The sequence below is a fragment of the Podarcis cretensis genome (genome assembly GCF_951804945.1).
Source record: "Podarcis cretensis genome assembly, chromosome: 1".
In the NCBI taxonomy this organism is placed as follows: domain Eukaryota; kingdom Metazoa; phylum Chordata; class Lepidosauria; order Squamata; family Lacertidae; genus Podarcis; species Podarcis cretensis.
In genome coordinates, this window is record NC_137170.1 from 16,854,475 (window position 1) to 16,880,103 (window position 25,629).

General features: G+C 42.5%; 1 protein-coding gene across 2 annotated transcripts in view; it reads right to left on the reverse strand.

Annotated features, from left to right (window-relative positions):
* The window catches only part of WDR20 (WD repeat domain 20), a 57,502-nt gene extending 37,026 nt beyond the window's left edge, over window positions 1-20,476 (reverse strand). Inside the window, exon 1 of one of the 2 annotated variants that reach the window (XM_079996013.1) lies at window positions 20,104-20,476. In XM_079996013.1, coding sequence (XP_079852139.1) covers window positions 20,104-20,367 — 264 coding nt within the window. In that variant the 5' untranslated portion in view covers window positions 20,368-20,476. Of the gene's footprint in view, window positions 1-7,676; window positions 7,802-20,103 lie in introns of those variants that run through there. The other variant, XM_079996014.1, reaches the window with a different exon arrangement.
* Window positions 20,477-25,629: the final 5,153 nt, after the last annotated feature.

Here is a 25,629-nt window from a genome sequence, read left to right on the forward strand (position 1 = left end):
GAGCAAAAAGTGAGAACAGGCTATAAGGATGTTGGATCTGTGCTGCTGGCTGGTCAGGGCTCCTAATCACACATGCAGCTGTATGCACTAGAGCCTGTTTCTTAATTCTACAGAAGTCAGGTAACCAGCCATCTGCAACCAACCATGCCCTGGGCACTCCAGACTCTCATACCGCCAACAAAAATAAGGTACCTATTTATGGGACACTGACACAAAACTTTGTTCATATACCATTACAATGCAAAATTCTGAAATTTCACCAACCCCCATTCCTTCCTTCCTTCCTTCCCTCTCTTTCCACGTCTCTCCCCACCCCTGCAACTCCACATTACTTATAACAGTAATGTCTTGCCCAATACAAAACTCTTTTGAGTTTTATAAATTTAGCATAACAACAGGGAATATGTCCAATTATGCTCACCATGGCAAGGATGTAACTTCACTGTAGTGAGCAGCCTTTCTTTATCCCAACTTTGAAGCTGTAGAAAGTGGCAGATATCTTTCTATGGAGATCCCTACCACCTAGGCCACTAGGCAGAAAGTTAAGGGACATCTGACAGCTATGTTGCCAGACAACCTTGGCCATTCAGGAACAGACTGCCTTTCATTGCCCCCAATGTTTTTTGTGCTTGAGTTCAGGAAATGCAGAGAAGGGTTTACCGTCTTTTTCTGTGTATAAGATGAGGTTGTTATATTATAAAGAACTGTTACAATGTTGGGGTCATCTTATACACGGATAGTGAGGGTGGACCTGCGATTGGTGGCAGCTGCGAGCAGGAGATTTTAAGCGGTGATTTGGCTGTGGTTTTTGGGCTGCAGCAATGCGTGCTGGCGACTGGCTGCTGCTGTGGGAAGTGGCTGTGTGTTTGGCGGTTGCTGGTGGCTAGCGGGCAGACAATCAATGGCTTCAGTGAGTTGTGCAACTCTGGGCAATCCCCCCTAAAAAAGCTCAACAACTCTGGGCAATCTCCCCCCATTTCTTTAATTTTGAGTCCCCTAAAATAGAGGTTGTCTTCTACACAGGTGCGTGTTATACACAGGAAAATACGGTATCCAGTTTTTCGCATGGCCAGCAAGGAAAGCCAAAAATTGTAGACACCTGTTTCAGTGCCTTCAATTCTTAGTGTGCTTTAATTTTCCTCCTTATCAGACCTTCTCATTAAAATCCTTTCAGCTGCTGGAAAAATGCTGGTGCTATATAGCATGTACGGTTATCAGAGTACACGGTACTTCTTAAGTTGTTTACTATTAGTCAAAATAAACATGCTGAATAAGATCCTAATTTAGAGCATGGAACCCTTTTCTGGAAACTCCACAACATGGCCCAATAGGTAAAAGGGCAGTGGGGTGATTATTTGAGGTAGGAGATGACGAGCCATAACTCCAAACAGCTGAAGAAAGAAGAAGCTACTCACATCTTTTCCTCCTTTGGATCAGTGTCTAAAACTGCAGTAGCTCTCAACTTCCTTATTCTCACCTGCTATGCAAAGCCTTCTTGCCTATCTGGTTAGGGCACCTCCTTCACCCTTCAAAACACTGCACAATCCAGGAAAGCATGCCAGATTAACCCCTCCCTAACATTGGTGTGAGGCCTTAATCTCCAACAGCCCATCTTGGAGAAATAAAATGAATCTGGAGCCAGGCGAAAGGGAGGGGAGGAAAAGGAGCACTCCTATTCAAATAATATCCTTTTGTTCCAATCAATAGGTTATAGATAGCTATGTGTGAGCTCCTCATTCTCTGTACACCCATGCAATAACAGGCTGGTGAAAGAAACATTAATTCATAATATTGTTCATCTTCTTTATAATCTTGGCTACATCCATCCCTATGACACCCCTAAATTAGATCACTTTCTCTGCTTTAATCAAATGTACTCTTTGAACTCTAAATCATGCTAATTTTACAGAAACAGTGATGATCAAGAAAGATGTGGTATAATATAACTGATAGCTTAAAGAAAAACTATGAAGACAAGAATAATCTAAGCTCATTAATCAATAATCAGTTTTGTTGAGCAAATTTGAGGGTTAAGAGGGTGGTGCAAAGATAATAATAATAAAACACCACTGGCAATGGGAACAATTTAGATGTATACATGCCAGTTAGGCGGAGGATTTTTACCTATTCAGGCAAGAAAGTAATTAACAGTTCCTAGAAAATCATTTTATGCTACAGTTCTTGAGTTAGAAAGAATAGGCAATAACAATTTTAATTTCTATTGAACTTAAGTCAAAAGTCATTGGGAGGCTCCTCGACAAGTTCTGAAAAACCGTGTTACTTCCCCCCACCCAAATCTTAAGACTCTAGTCCCAACACAATCAGGAAAAAGTGTTACAACAGTAACACATAGCGCTACAGCGGTTCTAGAAATAGGAAAACTAGGTTTCACATGTGTTCATGACACACTGCCTCCAAATTTAGTACTTTCCTGTTCTGGTTAAAAATGTAAAACTAGTTAACAATCTACTTTGATTTGTGTAGCTTCTCAACTCCATCACTAGAGTGAGAAACTTATTTAGTGCCACACACACAGATGCCTCCAGGAACTGCAATCCCAGACAGACTTCTATTTATACTTGAAAATATAATTACAGTGTCTCCTGTGCCATGCCTCCCAATCCCTGTTCTCAGTCACTTTTATAAATCCTATAAAAAGGATGTAGCAAAGGCCTTATTTTCCTACTCCCTCTCTTTCTAGTTGTAGCAACTTGTTTCCTGCATCTATTAAGTCTTCAAATATTCAGCACTCCATTTTAATTACTGCTCTTTTGGACAGATCCTCCCTCCATAACAGCTGCCCACCTTTTCCTGTACTGGTCCCTATTTGCAGCTTGAAGTCATTTGGATTCTCTTCTCTCCTCAGAATGAGATATTGGGGCAGAACATTGGTATTCTGCGAGACATGAGATATTTGTGGGCTGCTTAAATGTTTTATTGCTAAGGAGAAAATCTAGAACCAACTATTTTGTCCTTTAATTAAGGATTTTTGGGAAGCAGTAATAGCAAAGCCTCTTCCAAGAGATTACCAGCACATCGGTCCAATTAAGATTTTACCAACTCAAGACAGCTCACACTACAATCCCAAGCTTCAAGGATACCATCTTAACTGGCTTACGTTCCCAATGCTGATGTATCTTGGGGACATACCACACCATCATTGGCGATCATTTTAGCTGATAGACCCAGAGACAGCAACATATCCTCACTGTTGGCAGAACTATTGACAGAGTGGCCAAGATGGGCAGCAGGTGGTGAGGATCAAGCTTAGCCCAATTACTTTGCTGGCAAAATAACTGAAAATGAGTTGCCAAAATAAACTATTTCTCTCCCTGCCACCACCTACACTGCTATGGCAGACTATAGACTCTAACTGCACCTAACTGCAGTGCACTAACACTAGTATACAAACCGCCCTGCACTAAGGAAGCCCTTAACTTACATGACAGAGCACACATCACTTAGGTCTCACATAGTTTCCACAATGGGAACTTTGGTGAGAAGATCCATGGTGCAAGGGCAGACTGCACAAAGAGAGGGCACCCTACATGAACAGCCTAGCCTCAGCACAAATACAGGAAGAGCTCATTGCCCCCACTGGCCTTCTCAGAACTCTAACTCTGCCTCAGGATTCAAAACAGAGATTATACTCCGCTGCTTCAAAAGGGTTCACAAGGAGGAAAGGTGCCATGCCTCAAAGTATAACTGCTACACACGTCCCCCACATTTTGCTCCTCATGCTTCAATACTCTCAATTGTGAAGAAATACTCGAGTCCATGAGCAGCATGTGCTCTGTTCCAGCCACTGCAACTGCTGGTCAAAGGTGGGGACCCACCTGCCTTATAGGATCAATGCCTGGGCACAGCTACTTTGAGCACAGATCTTTGTTCTCCCTGTCCATTTATTTATCCATACCCAGTTTTTCCTAGACTCTATGCACGTAAGAGTCCCACTTCCCAAGAAGGGGGTAACTATTGTTTCAGACAGTACCCTTCCTCCACACAACACAGCAAGGACACCAGAAAGGCATTGAGATGGGAGAACCATCACTTGCTCATGAGCACTTTGACTCAATCAGTCCAGTGACTGTGTTGCAGCTGGTAATCATCACTCATCAGTGTCCCTATGGCACTTCAGAGGCAGCACTCCAAGGAGGGATGTTCAATATCATACAAACCCCAGACAGCTTGCTTGGGAGGAAGCATATCCTGGACCCAGGCTGCCCTGAGGCATGGGCTCAAGGTTCTGCCATACTCACCTGAAAAAAAGGATCCAAGAGAAAAGAAGTCCCTAGGCAAACATACTGGTATGCTCAATGCACGATGTACAACTCTAACTGCTTGTTAGGGTATGGCCCCTACCCTATAAAAAATAAAACTTTCTCCCACACCCAATAAGATTTTATTCTTCCCACCTTGCCTTTTTCTTTCAAAGAAAAAGTATTAGCCAAAGGCTAAGCACAGCTCTGGGGACGCAGGTGGCGCTGTGGGTTAAAGCCTCAGCGCCTAGGGCTTGCCGATCGAAAGGTCGGCGGTTCGAATCCCTGCGGCGGGGTGCGCTCCCACTGTTCGGTCCCAGCGCCTGCCAACCTAGCAGTTCGAAAGCACCTCCGGGTGCAAGTAGATAAATAGGGACCGCTTACCAGCGGGAAGGTAAACGGCGTTTCCGTGTGCGGCTCTGGCTCTGGCTCTGGCCAGAGCAGCGATGTCACGCTGGCCACGTGACCTGGAAGTGTCTCCGGACAGCGCTGGCCCCTGGCCTCTTAAGTGAGATGGGCGCACAACCCCAGAGTCTGTCAAGACTGGCCCGTACGGGCAGGGGTACCTTTACCTTTACCTAAGGCACAGCTCTTATTCTATCAATTTCTACTAAGCAGAGGTTGGATGGCCATCTGTCATGGATGCTATGTTGAGACTCCTGCGTTGCAGGGGGTTGGACTAGATGACCCTTGGAGTCCCTTCCAACCCTACAACTCTATGATTCTATACTAGCAGAAAATTACCTTTATAGGTGTAGTTATATACTTTGATGTCAATAATGCTCTTCTTTCTCTGTCACCACAAACTGCTTACTATAGAAGCTGCTTCCCTCCTACAGCACTGCAAATTATACAGTGGTGCCCTGCAAGACGAATGCCTCGCAAGACGACAAATGCGCTAGACGAAAGGGTTTTCCGTTTTTTGAGGCGCTTCGCAAGACAAATTTCCCTATGGTCTTGCTTCGCAAGACGAAAACGTCTTGCGAGCCTTGCAAGTTTTTTCCTTTCCCCCCCCTTTTTCTAAGCCACTAAGCCCCTAATAGCCGCTTATCCGCTAAGCCGCTAATAGGGATGCTTCGCAAGACAAAAAAAACCGCTAGACGAAGAGACTCACGGAACGGATTATTTTCGTCTTGCGAGGCACCACTGTAAACTGTATTTCATGCAGAGAACATGTTTGGATTAACGTATATAAATATAATAAATATATGTCTAAAATGGAAGCTGCCATCCACACCCCACATCTGGCTTAAGTACTTCACACTGGAGTGTTGGTTCTCCTCTCCCCCTGCATTAGTAATTTTAACTCACAGTTGCTACCCAACTTTTTCTTCTTATTTTTTTGATGCTGCAAAGCACAGTCAAGCTTTCTGCACTATGTGTGTCAGAGTTTCCTGCAGAAAGTTTCTGCCTCCATTCTCGGGATGACCCAGTTCCCAAACCCACCCTTAAAAACATGGAAGCAAGCCATGAGACTATTATAAGGTAAAAATAACCCCTGTATCTGATGAGTGAAGCTTTGGTAGAAGCAACATTTGCAAGTTTAGCTCTTAATGGAACTCATTTCCTGGCCTCAGGATGATGCACGTATTTGGGAAAGGGAGCTGAGATGTCTGAATGGCTTGGCTGTTCTCAGCCATTTTCATCTTTGTCCTCCTTCAAAATGATCTCTGCCATCTGACATAGACCAGCACAGCCACTCCTTTGATGAATGTTAGGATGTCAGGGGGTAAGAAGTAAAGAATTGCAGCAGTAAACAAAAAAACTTAAGAAACTTTTACGAAAGGGAACTAAGACAATGGACTTAAGGGTTGCTAAAGAATTATTAAACAAGGATGCAGGGATGGGGAGGTATGGGGAAGTCAAAGAAAGAAGGGTAAGAACCGATGAGTATGATGTGATACTGTTTTATATTGTTCTTTATTATATGTGTGGAAATTAATAAAAATTATTATAAAAAAAAAAAAAGACCAGCACAGCCACTCCTGTTTGCACATGGACTTAGTAGTGAATCAAGGCAGCAAATGCACCATCTCAACATCAACCACACCTCACAACTCGTTCCAGGCAATGAACTTTTTCTTCACTTGCCATTTTTCATTTTGCTTTCCAGTATCTCCATTTGAGTTTTGGAACTTCTGGACACTGCAAGAATGGCTCCTGCATATGAATCCACATTCACTGTTTTTCTTGTTGCCAGAGACAATGTGGAATGGCCACTTGTGGTTTCTCAGGATCCTTGAGGAGTATGCAATAGCTGTGATTGAAGTTAACCCATGAGATGCCAACTTGTGTCACTGTGGAGAGGTACTGGGTGGCCTCAAAGATTTCTATTGGAGAAAGAGATCATATTACATATGCTTGCCACCAACCGCAACCTCAAAATCATTAGCAACATGTTTATCATCCATTCTTTGACACGTCTCTGGAGAGGAGGTTAAGGGAAGAGATTATTGATTCCTTAAAGATTTAAACGAGAAAAGGTATGAAGCTGAGGGAATTTGTGGTTTCTTAGAATAAGGGTTCTCAGTTTGTGCAGAATGTTTAGACAGTTGCTTCTTGGAGATAACTGATTCAGAAAAGGAACAAGGTTCTATAACCAGATATACAGTATGGTAATCAAAAGTATGTTTTGGCATGACATCAAAACTGGACTCTATTGCTGCTTAATGCAATGAAAACAATGTCAATGAGACCACTTTTCAGAAAGTTTTCTCATCCTATCCCTGCTAAGGCATCACAGATTTAGAGAATAAAAAACTAATTCTTCTGCACCCTAACAAATAAAAAGGAACTGCAGCCCATTTTTTGATGAGGAGTTATCAGCCACAATGAAGAAGTATTCAGTGCATCTTTTGCCTTAACAATTGCAGAATAGGCATGAGCATTGGAACTGACCCAATCTGGAACTGGCTGTGTAGAAAGCTTGGCATGTCTCAGGAGCATAAAGATATTTCTTCACTGCATCCTCCCTCCCTCCACCTGCTCACATGCACACCCACACCAGGGCAGGTCTTGCCTCTGTCAGGGACTTCGTCTCCTGAGACAGAGTTTCTGAGCATGCAGGGTTTAAAGCAGCTGCTGGCACCATCAGCTGTTGTTAATAGAACTGCTGTGCCAATCTCTGGGGCCCGCCCCTAAGAGACAAGGTGCAAGTACACACACCCTTCCACACAAAACAACCTTCTATACTTTTAAAAGGATGCATATGATCCTCTCATTCACTTCCCACACACAGCTACACAAAGCCTGCAACGCATATTCAACATATATACACACAGTGAAAAGAATATATGGTCACATGTGCTATTCTCAGCAATCCTGCAACAGTGTTCTAAGCCAAACAGATTTACGAAAATAGTTTGGTTTCAAGCTCAAGAATGGCATTTAGATAGAGTAGGGCTTTGCACCACTTACCAATTCTGGCAAGAGAAGGTATGTGGCATGGCAGAAATGAAGGACAGAGGTGATATCTTCTATGGAAAGAGTGAGGGAAGCAATCAAGGGTAACATCAGGGCCCAATCCTGTCAGGCTGTCTTTCCCACATCCCATCTCAGAGCCAATTGACACCAACTGCCACCCGATCCAGCTCCTGCTTTTGTTTTGTTTCATGAGCGTGTAGCTGTTAGCTGCTTTGAGGACTTGTGACAAAAAGCAGGCTATAATCTACTACATATCTCTCTATGTATAACACAGCACTAAGAGACTGACCCATCAGTGCAAGCATTTCTACTTGCCCAATGGAATGATCTCCCATCTCCTACCCCCGCATGCTGATGTGGGAGTTATCCTGCCCACCCCACCCCGCCCCACAGCAGCCAATTTGGTGGAACACACGGTGGGAGGGGAGGGGATATGCCCCATTGCACTACAATAAGTCCTTGTGTGGGTTTGTGTTACTTGGACCAGTTAGCTGAATCTGTCCCTCAGTGGCAAAGCAAGTGATGTTTTAGCAAAGCGTGACATTTCACCAGTCCAATTCAGATATCATTGTCAAGCCATGGTTCAGAAACTTTGGCGGGGGGCGTTCCTCCTCCCTTTTTAGCTTGCTGTAAAATCCAGCCTTGACAAGCTATGGTTATTGCAAACCAGGAACTGCATCCAAACCTTCTGGAGTCATAGTTTGGAAGCGATTCCTGGGTGGAAGCAACTACAGTTCATCCAACTGAAATGCAATGACAAAACTAAAGTTTGAGCGAAGCAGGGAAAGGAAGGTGCTATATCTTGTAGGTAGTCAAGACACCAAAATACACTTTGGTCACTATGCCTTAACCAAATCATAACAGCTGGAAATCAATACAGTCAATTACTAGTGATATATAAGATATGGAAGTCATGAAAGTCCAATGTGTTTCTTTTGAGTGCACTAATAAAATTTAGGCTAAGAGCTGGAGGACAACTGTACAGGAAATCAAGAGGGAGTTTGTCTCCTTGCAGAAGAACCAGTATAAATTTAGTAATTATGGTGCCAAGGGGTAGTGATTCTTCTGAATTAATATGGAGTCAAGTGGTGTGTGTGTGCATATATGGCACAACTACAAAGCTATAGTTTCCAGGGTTCTGGTAGTGGTGGTAATTTTTTAATGTAACTATTTCTTCAGTTAAAACAATTCATTAAAAAAACCAAAGACTTCAATTTGCAATAATTGTAAGGCTGCCCAAAAACACTTACTCTCTCAAGAGGCTCACAAAAATTAAAAGAATAAAATACAGTATTAAATATGCAATACAAAATAATGAAAGGATTTCAAGTGCATGTCCAACACCACCTACATTAGAGGGACCCCAAGTTAGAGTTATGATTTCTAGTTTGCTAATTCTCCACTTCTTGGTGCCCCTGTAGCCTAGAATGTTTACACAAGTGGTGTATTTAATTTGTGCTGTATCCTTGTTTGTTTATGCAAGCCTCAGCTGTAGGCAGCTTCATGGCCTGACTCACTTTGCAATTTTATAAATACCATTTTTGCCGTTTCTGAATAGGCAACGTACATTATTAACAGCTGAGGTCAAGAACAACATTCTCCTAATTGCAACTCAACCGTCTCAGGTAAAACAACAACAATAATAATTTTTATTTATACCCCGCCCTCCCCAGCCAAGGCCGGGCTCAGAGCGGCTTACAAGCAATAATAAAAACAAGTTGAATGATTACAACTTAAAAACAAAATTAAAAGAGAAAAAAAATGAAGACTACCCTCTTCCAGAAAAAAAGGAACTTTCCCACTATTCTTTAGTTTGTATAGGTATTTCATTCACAGACCATAGCACCGGCCTATTAAAGATATGCAAGATAGTTTTCTTTTACATCTCAGTTCTTCCAGCCAGCTGGATGTCTGGATAGTTCCAGTACAGTGAAGTCTGATTATTAACCAATAAAGCTATAACAATTATTGGTTGTTTGCCTTCAGAGTTCTTAAATCTGCCCATGTAATTATCAGGCTTCAGAGCTTCAGGTTCTCAAAACCCCTCTTCCATTGAGCTGAGATGCTTAGGATCAGGAGGGTCCATTTTTATTTTGCCACTTTCAAAAAGGTTTTAGAAGCAAATCATTTTTACAACATACCCCAGCACATCACTGCTTGCACATCAGTCACAATGTAGGGCACACATGTATTTTGTTCTAATCCTTTTGCCTAATGTGTGGCTCGTACCAATACCCTGAGACTGATGTTTAAATTAGACACACACACCCCATTCCGTATGCTAGTAGGGCAAACACAGAGAACACTTATGACTGCTGCCGTTATATCTACTTTAGCCCCCAAACAAAAGCTTTCATCAGACAACTGATTTTGAAAAGCAAATACATATTCTTAAAGCTGTGAACATCTTTATAGAGCTCAAAAAGTTGCACATATCCTCAGTCACAAATTAGTCTGAGTATTCTGGGGACCACAACCAAGCCCAGAGATAAAGAGTTAAAATCACATCTTACTTAGTAAAGCCCAAGCTTTGATGAAAAAGATGCCATATGAAATCTCTGGCATCTCTACAAAGGATGCCAGAATCCAGGGCTGTAGGTGTTAAATTCTACCAATTTGGGGTGGGTGGAGGAAATAATCATGTCTTTATATTAAAACAGGGATGGGGAACTTGCAGCCTTGATGGACTCTCGATCCCGTAAGCCCCAGCAAGCTGATGGGAGTCCAACAATATCTGGAGGGCCATCCCCATACAGTATTATATAAGCTCACCCTCTAGTATTAGAATAGCAGAATAGTTAACATACTTAATAAACAAATCAACTGTATCCTGAATACAGCCACAGATTTAGTCATCCTGTGGATGCTGTACGAAAAATGGATTTGTAGGGTTGTTTGTTTTTTCTAGGCTGTTTTCCATTGTTTGTTAGCTTAATAACCATGTTACTAGAAATGGTGATCTCCGAAATGCAGGGAGAAAGTACTGTAAACATCCCATCTTCAAAACTTCAGTTTATGTAATCTTGAAGTTAGAACATGTTCCAGAAATCAGAATTGCAACTGAGCTCAGAGTTCCCCACACAGTGGAGGCAGTCAGCAAGAGAAATCACTTGCTAACGTTACTACCCAGAAACCAACTGAGGAATCGAGTATTACTATAGTTATCTGTTTCTGAAACACCAAGAATGCAATTTACGTACAATAAAAACTACTAAACTTTACTGCCACCTTTCCAACTAGCAAGAAGAGAACCACTAGCCACAAACTGTCTGGTCATGACTGAAATGCAGGAAAACAGCAGTAACACTGTTGAGTATAATCATTTTAGAAAAGCACTATAAAAAGCTTCACAAAAGTTCTCAAATATCCTCATAAAAGCCTTGTCTGATAAATCCTTATAATCCTGTGAAAAATCGTAGTTTTGGCTACAACTACCAAGACAGTTGGATCCAGACTTGCTCCTGTTGACAGAAGGAACTGAGATCCAGGAGGAGGTTCCTGCGGGAGGAAGGAGAGACTCTCATGCTGTTCTGGAGGGCACCCCAACTAGTGTTTGAAATTCCCCAGGCACCAAGCACATTTTGCAATCGGCACAGATCCAAGTTCGATGACATGGAGATCTCTGGATGTCAGACTGACGACTGTCATCTGGCTGGCACCTCCAGCTTTCTTAAGAGCTAGTAAATTGCATTTATATCCAACCTTTTCCTCCAAGGAGTACATGGTTCACCCCCCCCCCTCCTAAATTAATCCCTACAACAGCCCTGTGAGGTAGGCTAAGAGGCTGTGACTGGCGCAAGGTCACATAGTGAGCTTAATGACTGTGAATGAGGATTTGAACCCTGATCTCCCAGATCCTAAGCTGACTCTATGCATTTTCCATAGCCACTGCACATTGGGTTCACATCATCATCATTGAGTTATTTACCATGACCCTAAAGTCTCATTCCTGGTCTGTCACATCCAGTTCAGACACCATGAAATTAAGGGGTTTTTTGCCCCCATATGAATCATTTTGCACTTGTTTACATTGAACTGCACTTGCCATTTTACTGACCATTCAGTCAGTTTGGAGAGGTCCTTTTGGAGCTCTTCACATTTTTGTTTTAGCAACCCTAAACAATTTAGTATCATCAGAAAGTTTGACCATCTTAGTGCTCACTTCTAACTCTAGATCGCTTATGAGCGAGTCCTATCTATATTTGTGAATTAGCCCTGATTAGGACAGTGGTACTTCTATGTTCCTTCTGAGTAAACATGTGTAGGATTATGCAGCAAGCTGCTTACACATCTAGAGTATCTATGCCATATTGTTTTCCAAGACCACTGTTACACATTTCATCCAATTCCAGTAATGGACACAATACCATAAATCTGCTTTCCTAGAGAACTATTGTTTACATCGAGGTGAGGAACTGGCCGTGGCCAAAGAGCTTTATCATTATCGCCCCCATCCCTTACAGGTCAAGTCTGACAAGTAGGCAGAGCCATCCACACGTCAATTGCCTGGCATCACATATATATATATATATATATATATATATATATATATATATATATATATATTACTTTTCCAACAGTTTAAACACTACAGGAAAAAAAAAGAACAATACAATACAATACAAAGCACTACTTAACACTAACACATTAAACTAACAAAACATAACAAAAACAAAAACACATCAAACAATTTCAATATCTTATCTTTCATTCACTTATTTCAGCGACCTCCTCACACCTCCCTTTTTGTATTCCACTTCTATTAATTGTTTCAGCAATTCCTTTCCATCTTCCTCTGTTTTCTATCCTATAATTATCTTAGCACATTCTAACCTTATGTTTTCCTTTAATACTCCATTAATCTATTATATACTTAATTCCTTATAACATTTCTACTAAAGCCATATAACTTCATTCCAACATTTTTCTAGCATTCATTAATTTTACAGTATTTCCATAAATAATCTTTAAACTTTTTCCAGTCTTCTTCCACCGACTCTTCTCCCTGGTCTCGGATTCTGCCAGTCATTTCCATATAGTCAGTCAGTTCCATATAGTCCAAATCACCTGGCATCACAATGGCATCTGGTGACCTTTTTTGCCTACAGGATTTTTCAGAAGCCCCTTTCAAAGTGCTATCTGCACAGCACTTTTCAGACACTGTTGACAAGCTACTCAACAGTGCCTGCAAATGCCCTTTCAGCTGAGCTAGGTTTTTCCTGCCCCAGAGCATCATGCAAGGGGGCATGTTTGACCCAAATGGCCTGATGGGCCAATGGGGAGGCACAGTTGGGCCGAAGGGTCAGCGGTACCCCACCCTTAATTTGCATGGACAGTGAAGGCATCCAGAGATAACAAATCATCTCAACTCCAACAAAAGAAAAGAAATCATCAGGTACAATACTCTGGAAGCCAAAGATACTGAAGTATTTCTGTTTGTCACTTTAACCGTAGTCTAAACTTTTATGTACCTCAGCACATCTAGGTACAAATAACAGGCTATCTGCTTCTTAACCCAAGAGCAAGCATCTTATCAGACAACTCTTTAATTCATGTTAAATTAGTTAACCTGTATGCAGAAAGCCAAGATGTATTACACTAAGACAATTAGACAATCATTTGCCATGTCTCAGTGCAGGTCAAGAACTTCATATGATTAAGCCATGAACGTTGTTAACCTTCCCACACTAGCGACATTACATTAAAAATTAATATTTGGTAAACCATACAGCAATCTGATATGTCAGTCTGAGAATTTTTTAAAAGCAAACTTTTCTAGAAGTCATCCAGTAATTCAAGGGTGGGCAAAAGACAGACTATGCTCCATGGATGAACAACTGGCCAGTTTCTGGGAATCTGCCTAGGACCTGCTAGTTGTTGGGATTCTGGCAAAAAGTGATGGTGCATACCAAGTATTACTTAAAACGGATTAGTTATGCCTTAATTGGTCAGAGATCCCAAGTATGCACTCTTGTTTTGTCAGTTTTAAATTCAACCATGGATCATAATGATGCACGTGAAAATAAGTAGACACAAGACCAGGTCAATCTACCCATGCAGTAATCCACCCTTCAAGAATATTCAAGGGAGCCAATGGAAGCTGCAGCTGGGTACATGAAATTTACAGGGTTGACAGAAGGGCAATTTAGAATAAATTAATTAGTCCAGGGCTCTACTGCTTTATCTGTGACAAAGCAAAATAAAACATATAGTCCCAGGGATGGAAAAACAGAAACCCGCACTCCTGCCACCATATTTCTGACATGTATTTTGGATCCCTTAGTCCTCAGTACTCACAAAGGTGGCTTAAAAAATTTCACCTCCACCTATGCCGTTGGACACACATCTACCTTCAAATGCAGAAAAGAGGCAAGCATTATAGAAGCATGGCCTTTCCACAAATACTTCCAGAGTAGCAGCCATGTTATCCTGTTGCAGCAAAAACAGTCTTGTGATACCTTCAAGAATAACCGATTTATTGTGGCACATGCTTTCAAAGTCAAAAGTTTCCTTTTTGCATTTTGTTTCCCTCTGGCCACTGTCTTCTCCATTTCTCCTGAACCATGTGTATGCCTGGCCTGACAATTAAAGATTATGCTTCAGATATTGCCACTCTGAGATTCTTTGGAAGGAAGAACAGGATAAAAATGTAATAAAATATATAAATATATTTGATGATGTGGACTCTGGCACACAAAAGCTTATATCTTAATACATGAATTGTTATTTCTATGTATCATTGCAGTTGGTATGACAGAATAGCTTAAGACTTTCAAATACTTTGCAAGGAAAAAAAGAGATCAATTCCTTGTTTAACAGACGCAACTTCAAGAGCAGCATTTCTCAGCAGTTTTTCTTGACAGACTAGAACATTAAGGACAGGCTCCTCAGTAAGTAGACATCTTCCCACAGGTTTATAATACTTGAATATCTCATTCTGTTTGGCTACCTCTTTTTTTTTTTAATCTACATTTTAGCAAAGTCACATGCCCTTTACAAGACATCTAAAGCTAAGGCCAACACATGCACACAAACAAAGCATTCCTCACCTTCCAGACAGATCAATTTAAAGACCAATGCAAGATCATATATATATTCCGTGTTGTGACATAACAAGAACATAGTTCAATTATCTATATGGATTACAATCCAATATGGATTCACACACACATTTAAATGGAAGGAAAATCTACCCTATAATACTTTTTAAAGCACTATGGAAATACAGAGTGGGTCAATGCATAGGTAGTCTACCTAAAGTGATATTTACAGTGCAGTCCTGTACAGTTCTGCTCAAAAGTAGGAACCACTAAACATAATCGTACTCTCAGGCAACTGGGATTAGGACAATACGCACCCTAGAATACCACAGGACATTATCAATGTACAATGAGTGTTTGCCATTAACAATTAAAACAAGCTATGACAAAGTCGAACGATGAAGATAATTTGCATTATTTCAGCAAAATAGAAAATACGAATTTACTCACAGGTGATTGGTACATGGGTGTTGGATATATTAACTAGTTCTTTAATGCTTATGTTTAATATTTGGGGGGAGCCTGATGATTCTCTGGGTAGTATAGAGACATAAAATTGGTTATCTTTTCAATTAGCACTTATTTTGATATTTTTGTTTCCTACTCTTTCTCCAAGGAATTCAGAATAGTACTAGAAACTCAGATATATAATTGAATCGCCAACTGGCATAACTTAGGTTATGGTCGACACAATGGAATGTCTAGGTGCCATCCCCCTCCCCCTGAAGTTGTTGTTAATTTCATTTCTATACCATGTTATATTTTATAGAACAAATCTCAAAGCTGCTTACAATACATTAAAACATCAAGTAAAACAATCCAGAATAAAACAAATTCAAGCTTCAAGGAAAATATTTCAGATCCTTCTCTAAGTGACATTTTGCTTTCCCCAGTCAGCAACATGGCATCCAGAGATCTCCGTGCGGTCGCAATTGGATCTGTGCCAGTAGCAAAACGTGACTAGCTAATTTCTGACAGTGGTTCAGAACAACACTGTAGCCTAACAATCCTCTGAGACAGGTAGGCAAAATAAGAATAGGAAGCATGAAGTATGAAGTATGAAGTCCCAAGATTCAGCTCCATCATTCGAGCCTACGGTGATCAGCAAAAATGATTCAAAAGCTGGGATCCAAAAACCACAAACAGGGTGATTCAAGGATAATTTGTACTCAGTGTTTCGATCAGCAACTTGCTAACCACACTAACTTGTATCCCTTATACAGTAGTGAACTGCTTTGGAAACCAATATTTCAGTACAAGCGTCATCAACATGGACACAAGAACTTGTTGTTGTTCTTGTTGCTGTTGTTAATGGTGTTTTACAGAACAAAGAGACAAGTCTCTGCCTCAAGGAGCTTAAACTGAAATACCTAATTTTAAGCATGTTCAAGAACTTGCAAAACACCCAGAAGAATTTCTGCCTTTTACCTTTGTACAAAAAAATGAACATGTTTATCACAATTTGCTTTAGAATATGAAGTAACAGTTGATAAACATGGCTTGCTATTTCAAAGGGTTGAAGGCCAAAATTCCACTAGGGGCATGCAAGCCCCTGAGCAGGCTTAACGTAAGGATTTGCAATTGTATTGTAAGTGTTTTAAAAGATATGTTGAGAACTGTGCTGTTCTGTAAAGTGCCCGTTACACTAGTTACAGTATATAAATAGTAGTAATAAATGCTAATAAATTACAACCAAAGAGATAGTGATGTGCAAAGACATGAGACTTTAGTCTTCACTTGGAATGTTATTACAACCAGGTTTAGGGGGAATGTATCAACACAATGAGATTTCAGAAGTAGGCAGCCAAGCAAGAACACGGTAATCTGGATAGCCCATGAATAAAAACTGGCCTTCAAATAGCAAACGGGAAGATAAATACTATTTATCTGATTCTATAGATTGATCCTATAGCCCTTTGAATAATTGAAAATAATGTATGTAAGTACAGTGGTACCTCGGTTTAAGAACGGTTTCGGTTTAAGAACAGACTTCTGGGACAGATTAAGTTCGTAAACCGAACTTAATACTGATTTTTTATTGCTACATTTATATTGCACATTTCTTGCAAACAGCCCAAGGTGGCATACATGGTTCTCCTCTTTATTTCATGCTCAAAACAACAACCCTGTGAGGTCTATTAGGTTGCAAGATAGTGACTGGCCCAAAGCTTTTGGAATACTTGTACAATTTAATGACAGTAGCATGTATTCACCTTACATTTTCTAAATTTAAGGCAAAAGGGTATTGAAAATGGTGGACATGTTGTTTTGATTCCCTTGCACCTGCCACTTACAAATGCATGTATTCTCTCTCACACTTGATAGGGATAATCTTGTGAAAAACATTAACTGCAACTTTCAAACTGCTGAGCTTGCCTAATATTGTATTTGCAACTGGCATCCATTCATTGTTACTAATGAACTTATGAAAGTATTAAATTTCCACGGAAAAGTGAACCACTGGAAAAAGTTCACTGTTTTTGAAGATGTTCACCTGACATCACTGGTTTGGCACATGATTGCTGCATTCTAACTAAAAAGTTTCATTTTCAGAACATAATGTTTCACATTTTCTACTTTCTTCTTCCATAGCTTTCTTCAAGGAGAAAACAGAACCCTATACGTTCCTTTGATAAGATGTCTAAAACATTTAATTATTACTAAAACCAAAAAGGCCTCTCATACAAAATGCCTGTAACAAAGATTACCATGCATAGCAAAAACTACAACAAAAACCTTTAACATCAATTTCTTAACATAGAAATCTGAGCACTGCCAGCTAAGATACTGTTTTTTATTCAAGCACTTTTTAAGGCTATTCATGGCTCTAGCCAACTTGCTAAAATAAAGTATTTCTTGACTTTTGTACTGCCTTTCAAAATATTTACAGCTGGATCTGAAATATACTAGATGTTTCTCAACAGAGCTTACTGTCATTCATTCAGTATGACATTATTCTTTTAATCAAAAGGGAGAATCTAAATGGCTTCAGAAAGCCAAACAAAATATACTGGTTTCCTTGTTGACCGTTTCACTTCAAGATCTCTGTCCTACTTCCAAACTGCACACCCCTTTCCCCATATTTTACAATTGTGATAACTGGTGCCACAGAAATTTAATGACTCAGAGACTGGGTCATCTTGAAAATTAGTTCCCATGAGTAGCATTTGGTTGTAAACAAGGGAAGGCATGAGTGGTCATTTACGGCTCTACTGAGGAGCCAGACTCCTTCCTTCAGCAACCGTCACCTGGCAGCAGCCATTACATCCAGTTGCAGTAATGGAGGAAAGAGGAGAGAGGTAGGGCCGCGCCACCAAAGCACCAAGATTTTGCCGCTTCTTACCTTAAACTTTTTCACCCCAACTCATCAGCAGAGAAAAACAAAGAACTTGTAGACAAGTTTGCTTATTGCCTCCTCCATCCCTATCCATTTTACTTCTGTGTTGTGTCTGTTTAAAGTATAAGCATGAGAGTAGGGGCTTTCTTCTGTTTCTTCTTCAATAAAGTGATCTAAAAGCCACCCTTGAACTCTTTTTTGGCTGAAGCGAACAAACAAACATTACACCGAATATGAATCTTAATACAGTATAGACCAGACTGTTGAAGAAAGATGAACTAATGTTTTAATTATGTATTAGGGCACTGAATCTCAGACAGAAGAGTCATAGAAATGATGAAGTTCAAGCAATTAAGATGTGGTAATAACTTCTTCAGGCTATGAAATGAAACCACAAAGCTTCATTTGCCAATATTAATTAGCACACCACTTAATTTGTATATAGTCAGAAGGTCTCTGTTTTCTCCTTTTGAAATGAAAAGCTTGCATCAATATATGGCACAGGTGCATGTGTACAAGATTTGGGCTTTAGTTGATCTAAGGGGATACTTAAAAATAGGTCTGTAGGGCTAGTTACTGCAAACTGATCCTCAACTAGAGTGTTTGATTTTTCACTGGCAATTCAACCCATCGTGTTACTACTGAGTAGGAAACTGGCATTTCAATATAATACAGCAGGTACCAGATATTATTATTATTATTATTATTATTATCATCATCATCATCATTATCAGTATCTACATGCCTATGTTCATTAACATGGTATTGTATGATTTAGTCAGGCACCCAACTCACAGGTGAAAATGCAAACTTTCTAAACTATCCAAATAAACTTAACTGTGATTACATATTACTTAATATCAAGTGAATGGCTAAAAAAACTTTATCCCTTCTCTTTCAGGCTTCCCACAGGCATCTGGCTGGCCACTGTGAGAACAAGGTGCTGGACTAGTTAGGCCAGTGGCCTGATCCAGCACGCTCTTCTTAAGAGCTGTTTCTATTACACTATCTCATATCAGCACCTACGCTTACATTAAACACACAAGAAGCTTCACTACTTTGAAAACATTTTCCAACCAAAACTCACTACCAACCAGAACACTGCTGTAACTCCTCACTTTCTACATCAAAATTCCCAGTTTTCCTAGCTAAAACCAGTTTTCCTTGCAAACTACATGCACCTCAAAAGGGTGTTGACACAATGATGACAAAATAATTTTTTCCTCCCAAAATCTCATGAGGCAGTGAATGAAAATGAACGCATCCAGAATTCATTTGTCCTGTAAACCGAGAGCTGGAAGGGCTCCTATAGACCAGGTTTGTTTAAGGGTAAATACATTCACCTTACAGCACAAGCGTTCCTGGAATACCAAAATGATCAATACTGCTTTAGCTAACAGCGCTTCTTAAAAGAAAAAAAGTAAATCAACAGAACAAGAAGCCCATCCTTCTTATTTTATTGCTCTTCCTCGAAGAGCACGGCAGCCAACTTTTTAAAGGTACCCAGCAGTCCACCCACACATACTTCCAGAGACACCTTTTTGTGCTTCCTGTCAAGAGGGCAGGTTACATTAAAGACTTCCAAGGCAAAAAGAAGAAGAAGAAAAGGTCTTGCTGCCGCCTCCCCGCTTCCATTTGCTTTTATCTTATTCAAAGTGAAGACCCACATCACCTAAGAGAGACCTGTGTGACCTGCCCTATACGCCTGAGCCCGGCAAGGACACCTCCATTGCTCTCCAAACCACGCAAAGTTACCCCCCTCCCACCAACCCACCTACCCAAAAAAGCTACAAGGGGTGGGGGACCCTTTAACGGATTTCTCCCCCCCCCTTTTTTTTTTTAAAGGAAGCGAGGGAAACGTGTTTGTTGACAGCTCCCGCGCGGCGGAGGCGGTTACGCCAGTCAGGCAGCCTCTCGGCGAGGGTGAGCCCAGCCAGAGAGGGCCGGGCGCCCCTTCATGCCACCCGGCTAGCCCCGAGCGCCCCTCCTCAGGCCGCGCCGCCTCCCTCAGCGCGGCGCCGGCAGCCCCTTCCCGTCCCTTTACCTTGCGGACCCCCTTGTAGATGTAGAAGTAGAGCTCCCGGCCCACATTGAAGCAGAGCCGGTCGCCGTTGCCGCTCTGGTCGTTGACGTTGACGAAGGAGACGCGGACGGGGTTGGAGCCCTGCGAGTTGAAGGGCACCCTGTTGGGCCGGCTGTACTCCGAGTGGCTCAGCAGCTTGTACAGCCCCTCGCGGGTGGTAAACTGGGTCTTAATCTCGTTCATCTCCTTCCCTCCTCCCTCCGCCGCCATCTTGGAAAGGAGCATTCATCCTGCCCCAGTGCCCGGATGTTGAGGCCAGCGCGCAGGCGCCGCCGCCGCCGCCGCCAAGAAAGGGGGAAAGCTCGCTTCCCCTGCCCGAAAGCCAAAGGGAAGGGAAGCCCGTGGAACGTTCACGCCGCGATGTGGGCGGGGCCTCGGGCCTTTCCCTCCCCACCCCTTGTTTACCGCGGCGCTGCGCGTGCGCCTGCTGCGCCCCTTTGGGGGATGCGATGAGGAGGGGCGAGGCAAAGCTTTCAGGTGGTAGGAAGGGGGGGGAGAAAAGGGAGGAGCCTCCGGAGCGGAAGGGGGCGGAGAAAGAGAGATGAGGAAGAAGCGAGGAGGGCAAAGGCAGGCTGGAGGCGTGCAAGGAGATAGGAAAGGGGCGGCTGCTGTTAATTAAAGGGCAGGTGCCCTGCTGTTGTGTTTTTTTTAAAATTGTTCATATGGCTTTCGTAGATTTTATATATGGATATAGTTTTAATGATATCACTGTCCGTTTTTAAAAAAATGATTTCCCCCCATCTTTTGAGGGGGTTCTTGTTTTCTCTCTCTCTCTCTCTCTCTCTCTCAAGCCGCATAATGCTCCTGCCAACCTAGCAGTTCGAAAGCATGTCAAAGTGCAAGTAGATAAATAGGTACTGCTCCAGCGGGAAGGTAAACGGTGTTTCCGTGTGCTGCTCTGGTTCGCCAGAAGCGGCTTAGTCATGCTGGCCACATGACCCGGAAGCTGTACGCCACCGGCTCCCTCGGCCAGTAAAGCAAGATGAGCACCGCAACCCCAGAGTCAGCCACGACTGGACCTAATGGTCAGGGGTCCCTTTACCTTTACCTTTAGTCCTTGCCGATCGAAAGGTCGGCGGTTCGAATCCCTGCGGCGGGGTGCGCTCCCGCTGCTCGGTCCCAGCGCCTGCCAACCTAGCAGTTCGAAAGCACCTCCGGGTGCAAGTAGATAAATAGGGACCGCTTACCAGCGGGAAGGTAAACGGCGTTTCCGTGTGCGGCTCTGGCTCGCCAGAGCAGTGATGTCACGCTGGCCACGTGACCCGGAAGTGTCTCCGGACAGTGCTGGCCCCTGGCCTCTTAAGTGAGATGGGCGCACAACCCCAGAGTCTGTCAAGACTGGCCCGTACGGGCAGGGGTACCTTTACCTTTACCTTAATAATATAACTTTCTTTATACCCCACCCCTCCCGGTTCAAAAACCAGGCTCAGGGCGGCTAACAACAAATTTAAAGCACTTAATTGTAAAAGCAGCATAAAATACAGTATAAAAACATGAATAACAATAAAATTCAAAGTTCAGAAATCTATTCAGGGGAAATTCATTTAATAAGCATTAGATAATCACCAGGGCTAGCTGGCTGAATTAGCCCTACTTGGGCCAGCGAGGAGGCCAGGGGAAAATTAGCTGTGGGGTCTCAGAGCGAGTAATCTTCATAAAAGGGGAGGGAAGAGAAGGGAAATAAAAGATCAGGTTGAATTCAAATTAAAGGCCAGGCGGAATAGCTCTGTCTTACAGGCCTGACGGAAGGAGGTTAAATTCTGAAGGGCCCTAGTCTCATGGGACAGAGTGTACCACCAGGTCAGAGCCATCACTGAAAAGGCCCTGGCCCTGGTGGAGGATAGTCTTCCTTAGGGCCCAGGACCTCTAAACTATGATTATTCATGGACCTTAAGGTCCTCTGTGGGGCATACCAGGAGAGGCGGTCCCGTAAATACGAGGGCCCTAAGCCATAAAGGGCTTAGACGAAAAGGGAAAAGGCTTAAGGGAAAAAGGCAGAGTGTAAGTATATAGATCATGATAATCTAGGGGAAAGCACTCTGCACATGCTCTTCATTGCTTAAGGAATGCGTATGATAGGCTTTTGTTTCTTCACTGTGCAGTTTGTATTGTTGCTTCCAGCAAAGGAGCTATTGGGGGGGCGCTAATTATATTAGAGGCTGCATACACAGAAGTATAGTGTCTAGATCAATGGTAGTCATAAAATGTAAAGGGACCCCTGACCATTAGGTCCAGTTGTGGCCGACTCTGGGGTTGCGGCACTCATCTCGCTTTATTGGCCCAGGGAGCCGGCATACAGCTTCCGGGTCATGTGGCCAGCATGACTAAGCCGCTTCTGGCGAACCAGAGCAGCGCACGGAAATGCTGTTTACCTTCTTGCCAGAGCGGTACCTATTTATCTACTTGCACTTTGACGTGCTTTCGAACTGCTAGGTTGGCAGGAGCAGGGACCGAGCAACAGGAGCTCACCCCGTCACGGGGATTCGAACCGCCGACCTTCTGATCGGCAAGTCCTAGCCTCTGTGGTTTAACCCACAGCACCACCAGTATCCCCAGTGTGGTGTAACAGTGAGAGCCAGTGTGGTGTAGTGGTTAAGAGCGGTAGTCACGTAATCTGGGGAACCGGGTTCGCGTCCCCGCTCCTCCACATGCAGCTGCTGGGTGACCTTGGGCCAGTCACACTTCTCTGAAGTCTCTCAGCCCCACTCACCTCACAGAGTGTTTGTTGTGGGGGAGGAAGGGAAAGGAGATTGTTAGCCGCTTTGAGACTCCTGAAGGGGAGTGAAAGGCGGGATATTAAATCCAAACTCTTCTTCTTCTTCTTCTTCTTCTTCTTCCCTAAGGGTAGTCATAGTGCTGCTCTATTCTGCCTTGGTCAGGCCACACCTGGAGTATTGTGTCCAGTTCTTGGTGCCACAATTTCAGAAAGAAGTTAACAAGCTGGAACATGTGCGGATGAGGGTGACCCTGATCATAAAGGATCTGGAACGGTTAAAGGAGCTAGGTATGTGTAGCCTGGAAAAGAGGAGACTGAGAGCAGACATGACTGCCATCTTCAAATAGCTAAGGGCTGTCCCATGGAGGATGGAGCAAGCTTGTTTTCTCCTGCTCTAGAGGGTAGAACCCAAACCAATGGATTCAAGTTGCAATAAAGGAGATTCTGACTATACAGCAGGAGGAACTTTCTTATGGTGAGAGCTGTTCAACAGTGCAGTGGGCTCTCTTGGAAGGTGGTGAACTCTCCTTCATTGGAGGTTTTTAAGCAGAGGTTTTGATGGCCATTTGTCTTGGAGGTTCTAGTTGAGATTCCTGCATAGAAGAGGATTGGACTAGACCTGGCATCCCCACCCTTTGGCCCTCCAGATGTTTTGGACTACAATTCCCATCATCCCTGACCACTGGTCCTGTTAGCTAGGGGTCATGGGAGTTGTAGGCCAAAACATCTGGAGGGCCGCAGGTTGGGGATGCCTGAACTTGACCATTGTGGTCCCTATAAACACTACAATTCTATACTTTACATGGTTCTTCTTCCACCCTTTTTTTAATCCTCACAATAGCAAGACCTCTCTCTGTGTGTGTGTGTGTGTGTGTGTGTGTGTATGTGAGATAGAGAGTGAGAGCGAGAGTCTCCAGAAAAAGTGAGTGGGCTTCGTCTTTTAGCCCAAAATGATATTGACCCCTTTGAGGGCTGATAGGAATGTGCAGGGGGTAGATAAAGATCTGGGGGCAGGAAAAGGGGTGGGGGAGGTTTACAAGGTATAGTGCAAAAAAAAAAAAATTGCTAAGATCTGTAAGCCTCAGAAATAATAAGAATGGGCATGTACAATTCCATTGAGGGACCTCTGTTGTTTAATATAATGATTTCACAATCCACTGGATGTAAATTCTTCCAGCTTACCACTGTGTTTCGGCCTTGAAAGGCTGATCTTTCTACTCTACAAATACTGTCCACTCACCTTCCCTTGTATGTTTTACCTTTTGAGTTTGTAAGCCTGATGTCAGGGCCTATGCTTTTTATCTCTTTGGTTTTTTTCATTTATGTGATCTGCTTTTGGAGATAATAGTCTAGAAAACAGGACAAAAATATAGGAAAGAAATAGTGTCCCGAGTTTGGATGGTGCTTGGAATATTTCTAAGTCTGAATAGCTGTGGACATTTATATTATTATTATCTTGCAATAGCCTCCATTGTGGCTGCTGACTTGTGATTTCTGAAATGGGTACAAAGGTCTGTGGTGGTATTTGCAACATACTGCATGTCACATTCCGAGCCATTTGCTTTTTAGAACATCTATTACGTGGCTGGACTTACAGATAATACAATGTGCTGTATCTGCAACGGCAATGAAAATTATCTCAAAAGAACCAATTCCAAAAAAGCCAAGGAAAAACCACCTGTAAGCTTCCTTTCATAGCTTTTCATGAACCTTCAAACCAATGCAAATTATTTTTGAAAGCTGGGCTAAATCATTGTGAATCCAGTTGTGATATGATCTGCTCTTATCTCAAGGAAACTGTCACTTTCAAGACCTAGTACATAAAGCACAATATCACCTTCATAGCTGCAAGTCTAGCTATGTAATAAAGATTACAGAATGTGAGTGCCTGGAATGCCGCATACAGCATGTTCGTGGCGGTGAGGGGGGCCAGACTTGTGTTCGTGCCTGTTTTTAAAATTACAAGTAAGACTGCAATCCTGACCCCACTTACCTGGGTGAAATACAGTTTCTAATTTGCAGTTCTGTAGGAGGGAAGCAGCTTCTATAGCAGGCATAGGCAAACTCGGCCCTCCAGATGCTTTTGGGACTACAACTCCCATCATCCCTAGCTAACAGGACCAGCGGTCAGGGATGATGGGAGTTGTAGTCCCAAAACATCCAGAGGGCCAAGTTTGCCTGTGCCTGTTCTATAGCCAGCCGTTTGTGGTAACAAAGAAAGGCATGATTGACATATAAAATACACATGTAAAGATAAGTTTCTGCTAATATAGATAGAATAATAGATTTGTAGGATTAGAAGGGACCACAAGTCTCATGCTCTGCTGACTCAGCTATGAAATGGACGCTAGTCTGTGAAAGCTTATGCCTTGATAAAATTGCTCGGTCTGTAAGGTGCTACAAAATTCATTGCTGTTTTTGCTGCAACAGACTAATACAACTAACCTCCTAGAAGCTGCCTGAGGTTGTTGTCCTGTGCACAACCCTATGTTGTTCAACCCTGCTGAACATAGTGTATTAACAAGCATGTGATCGCACAGCAACCTTGTTATAATCTGAAACCGGCAATCCTAAATAGCAATTTGTTTGAAAGCATTTGTTTCACTAATTTCCCATAGGAAGAGAAACTACCCAAGCAGACATAGCCTGGTAGAAAATTATGAGCTAGGCCCCTTGCAACTGTGGCATCACAGCAGCACGTTCCAGTGTTCCAAGGTACAGATTCCATATCACATTTTACAGCATGCATATAATAGATTATCCAAATAATA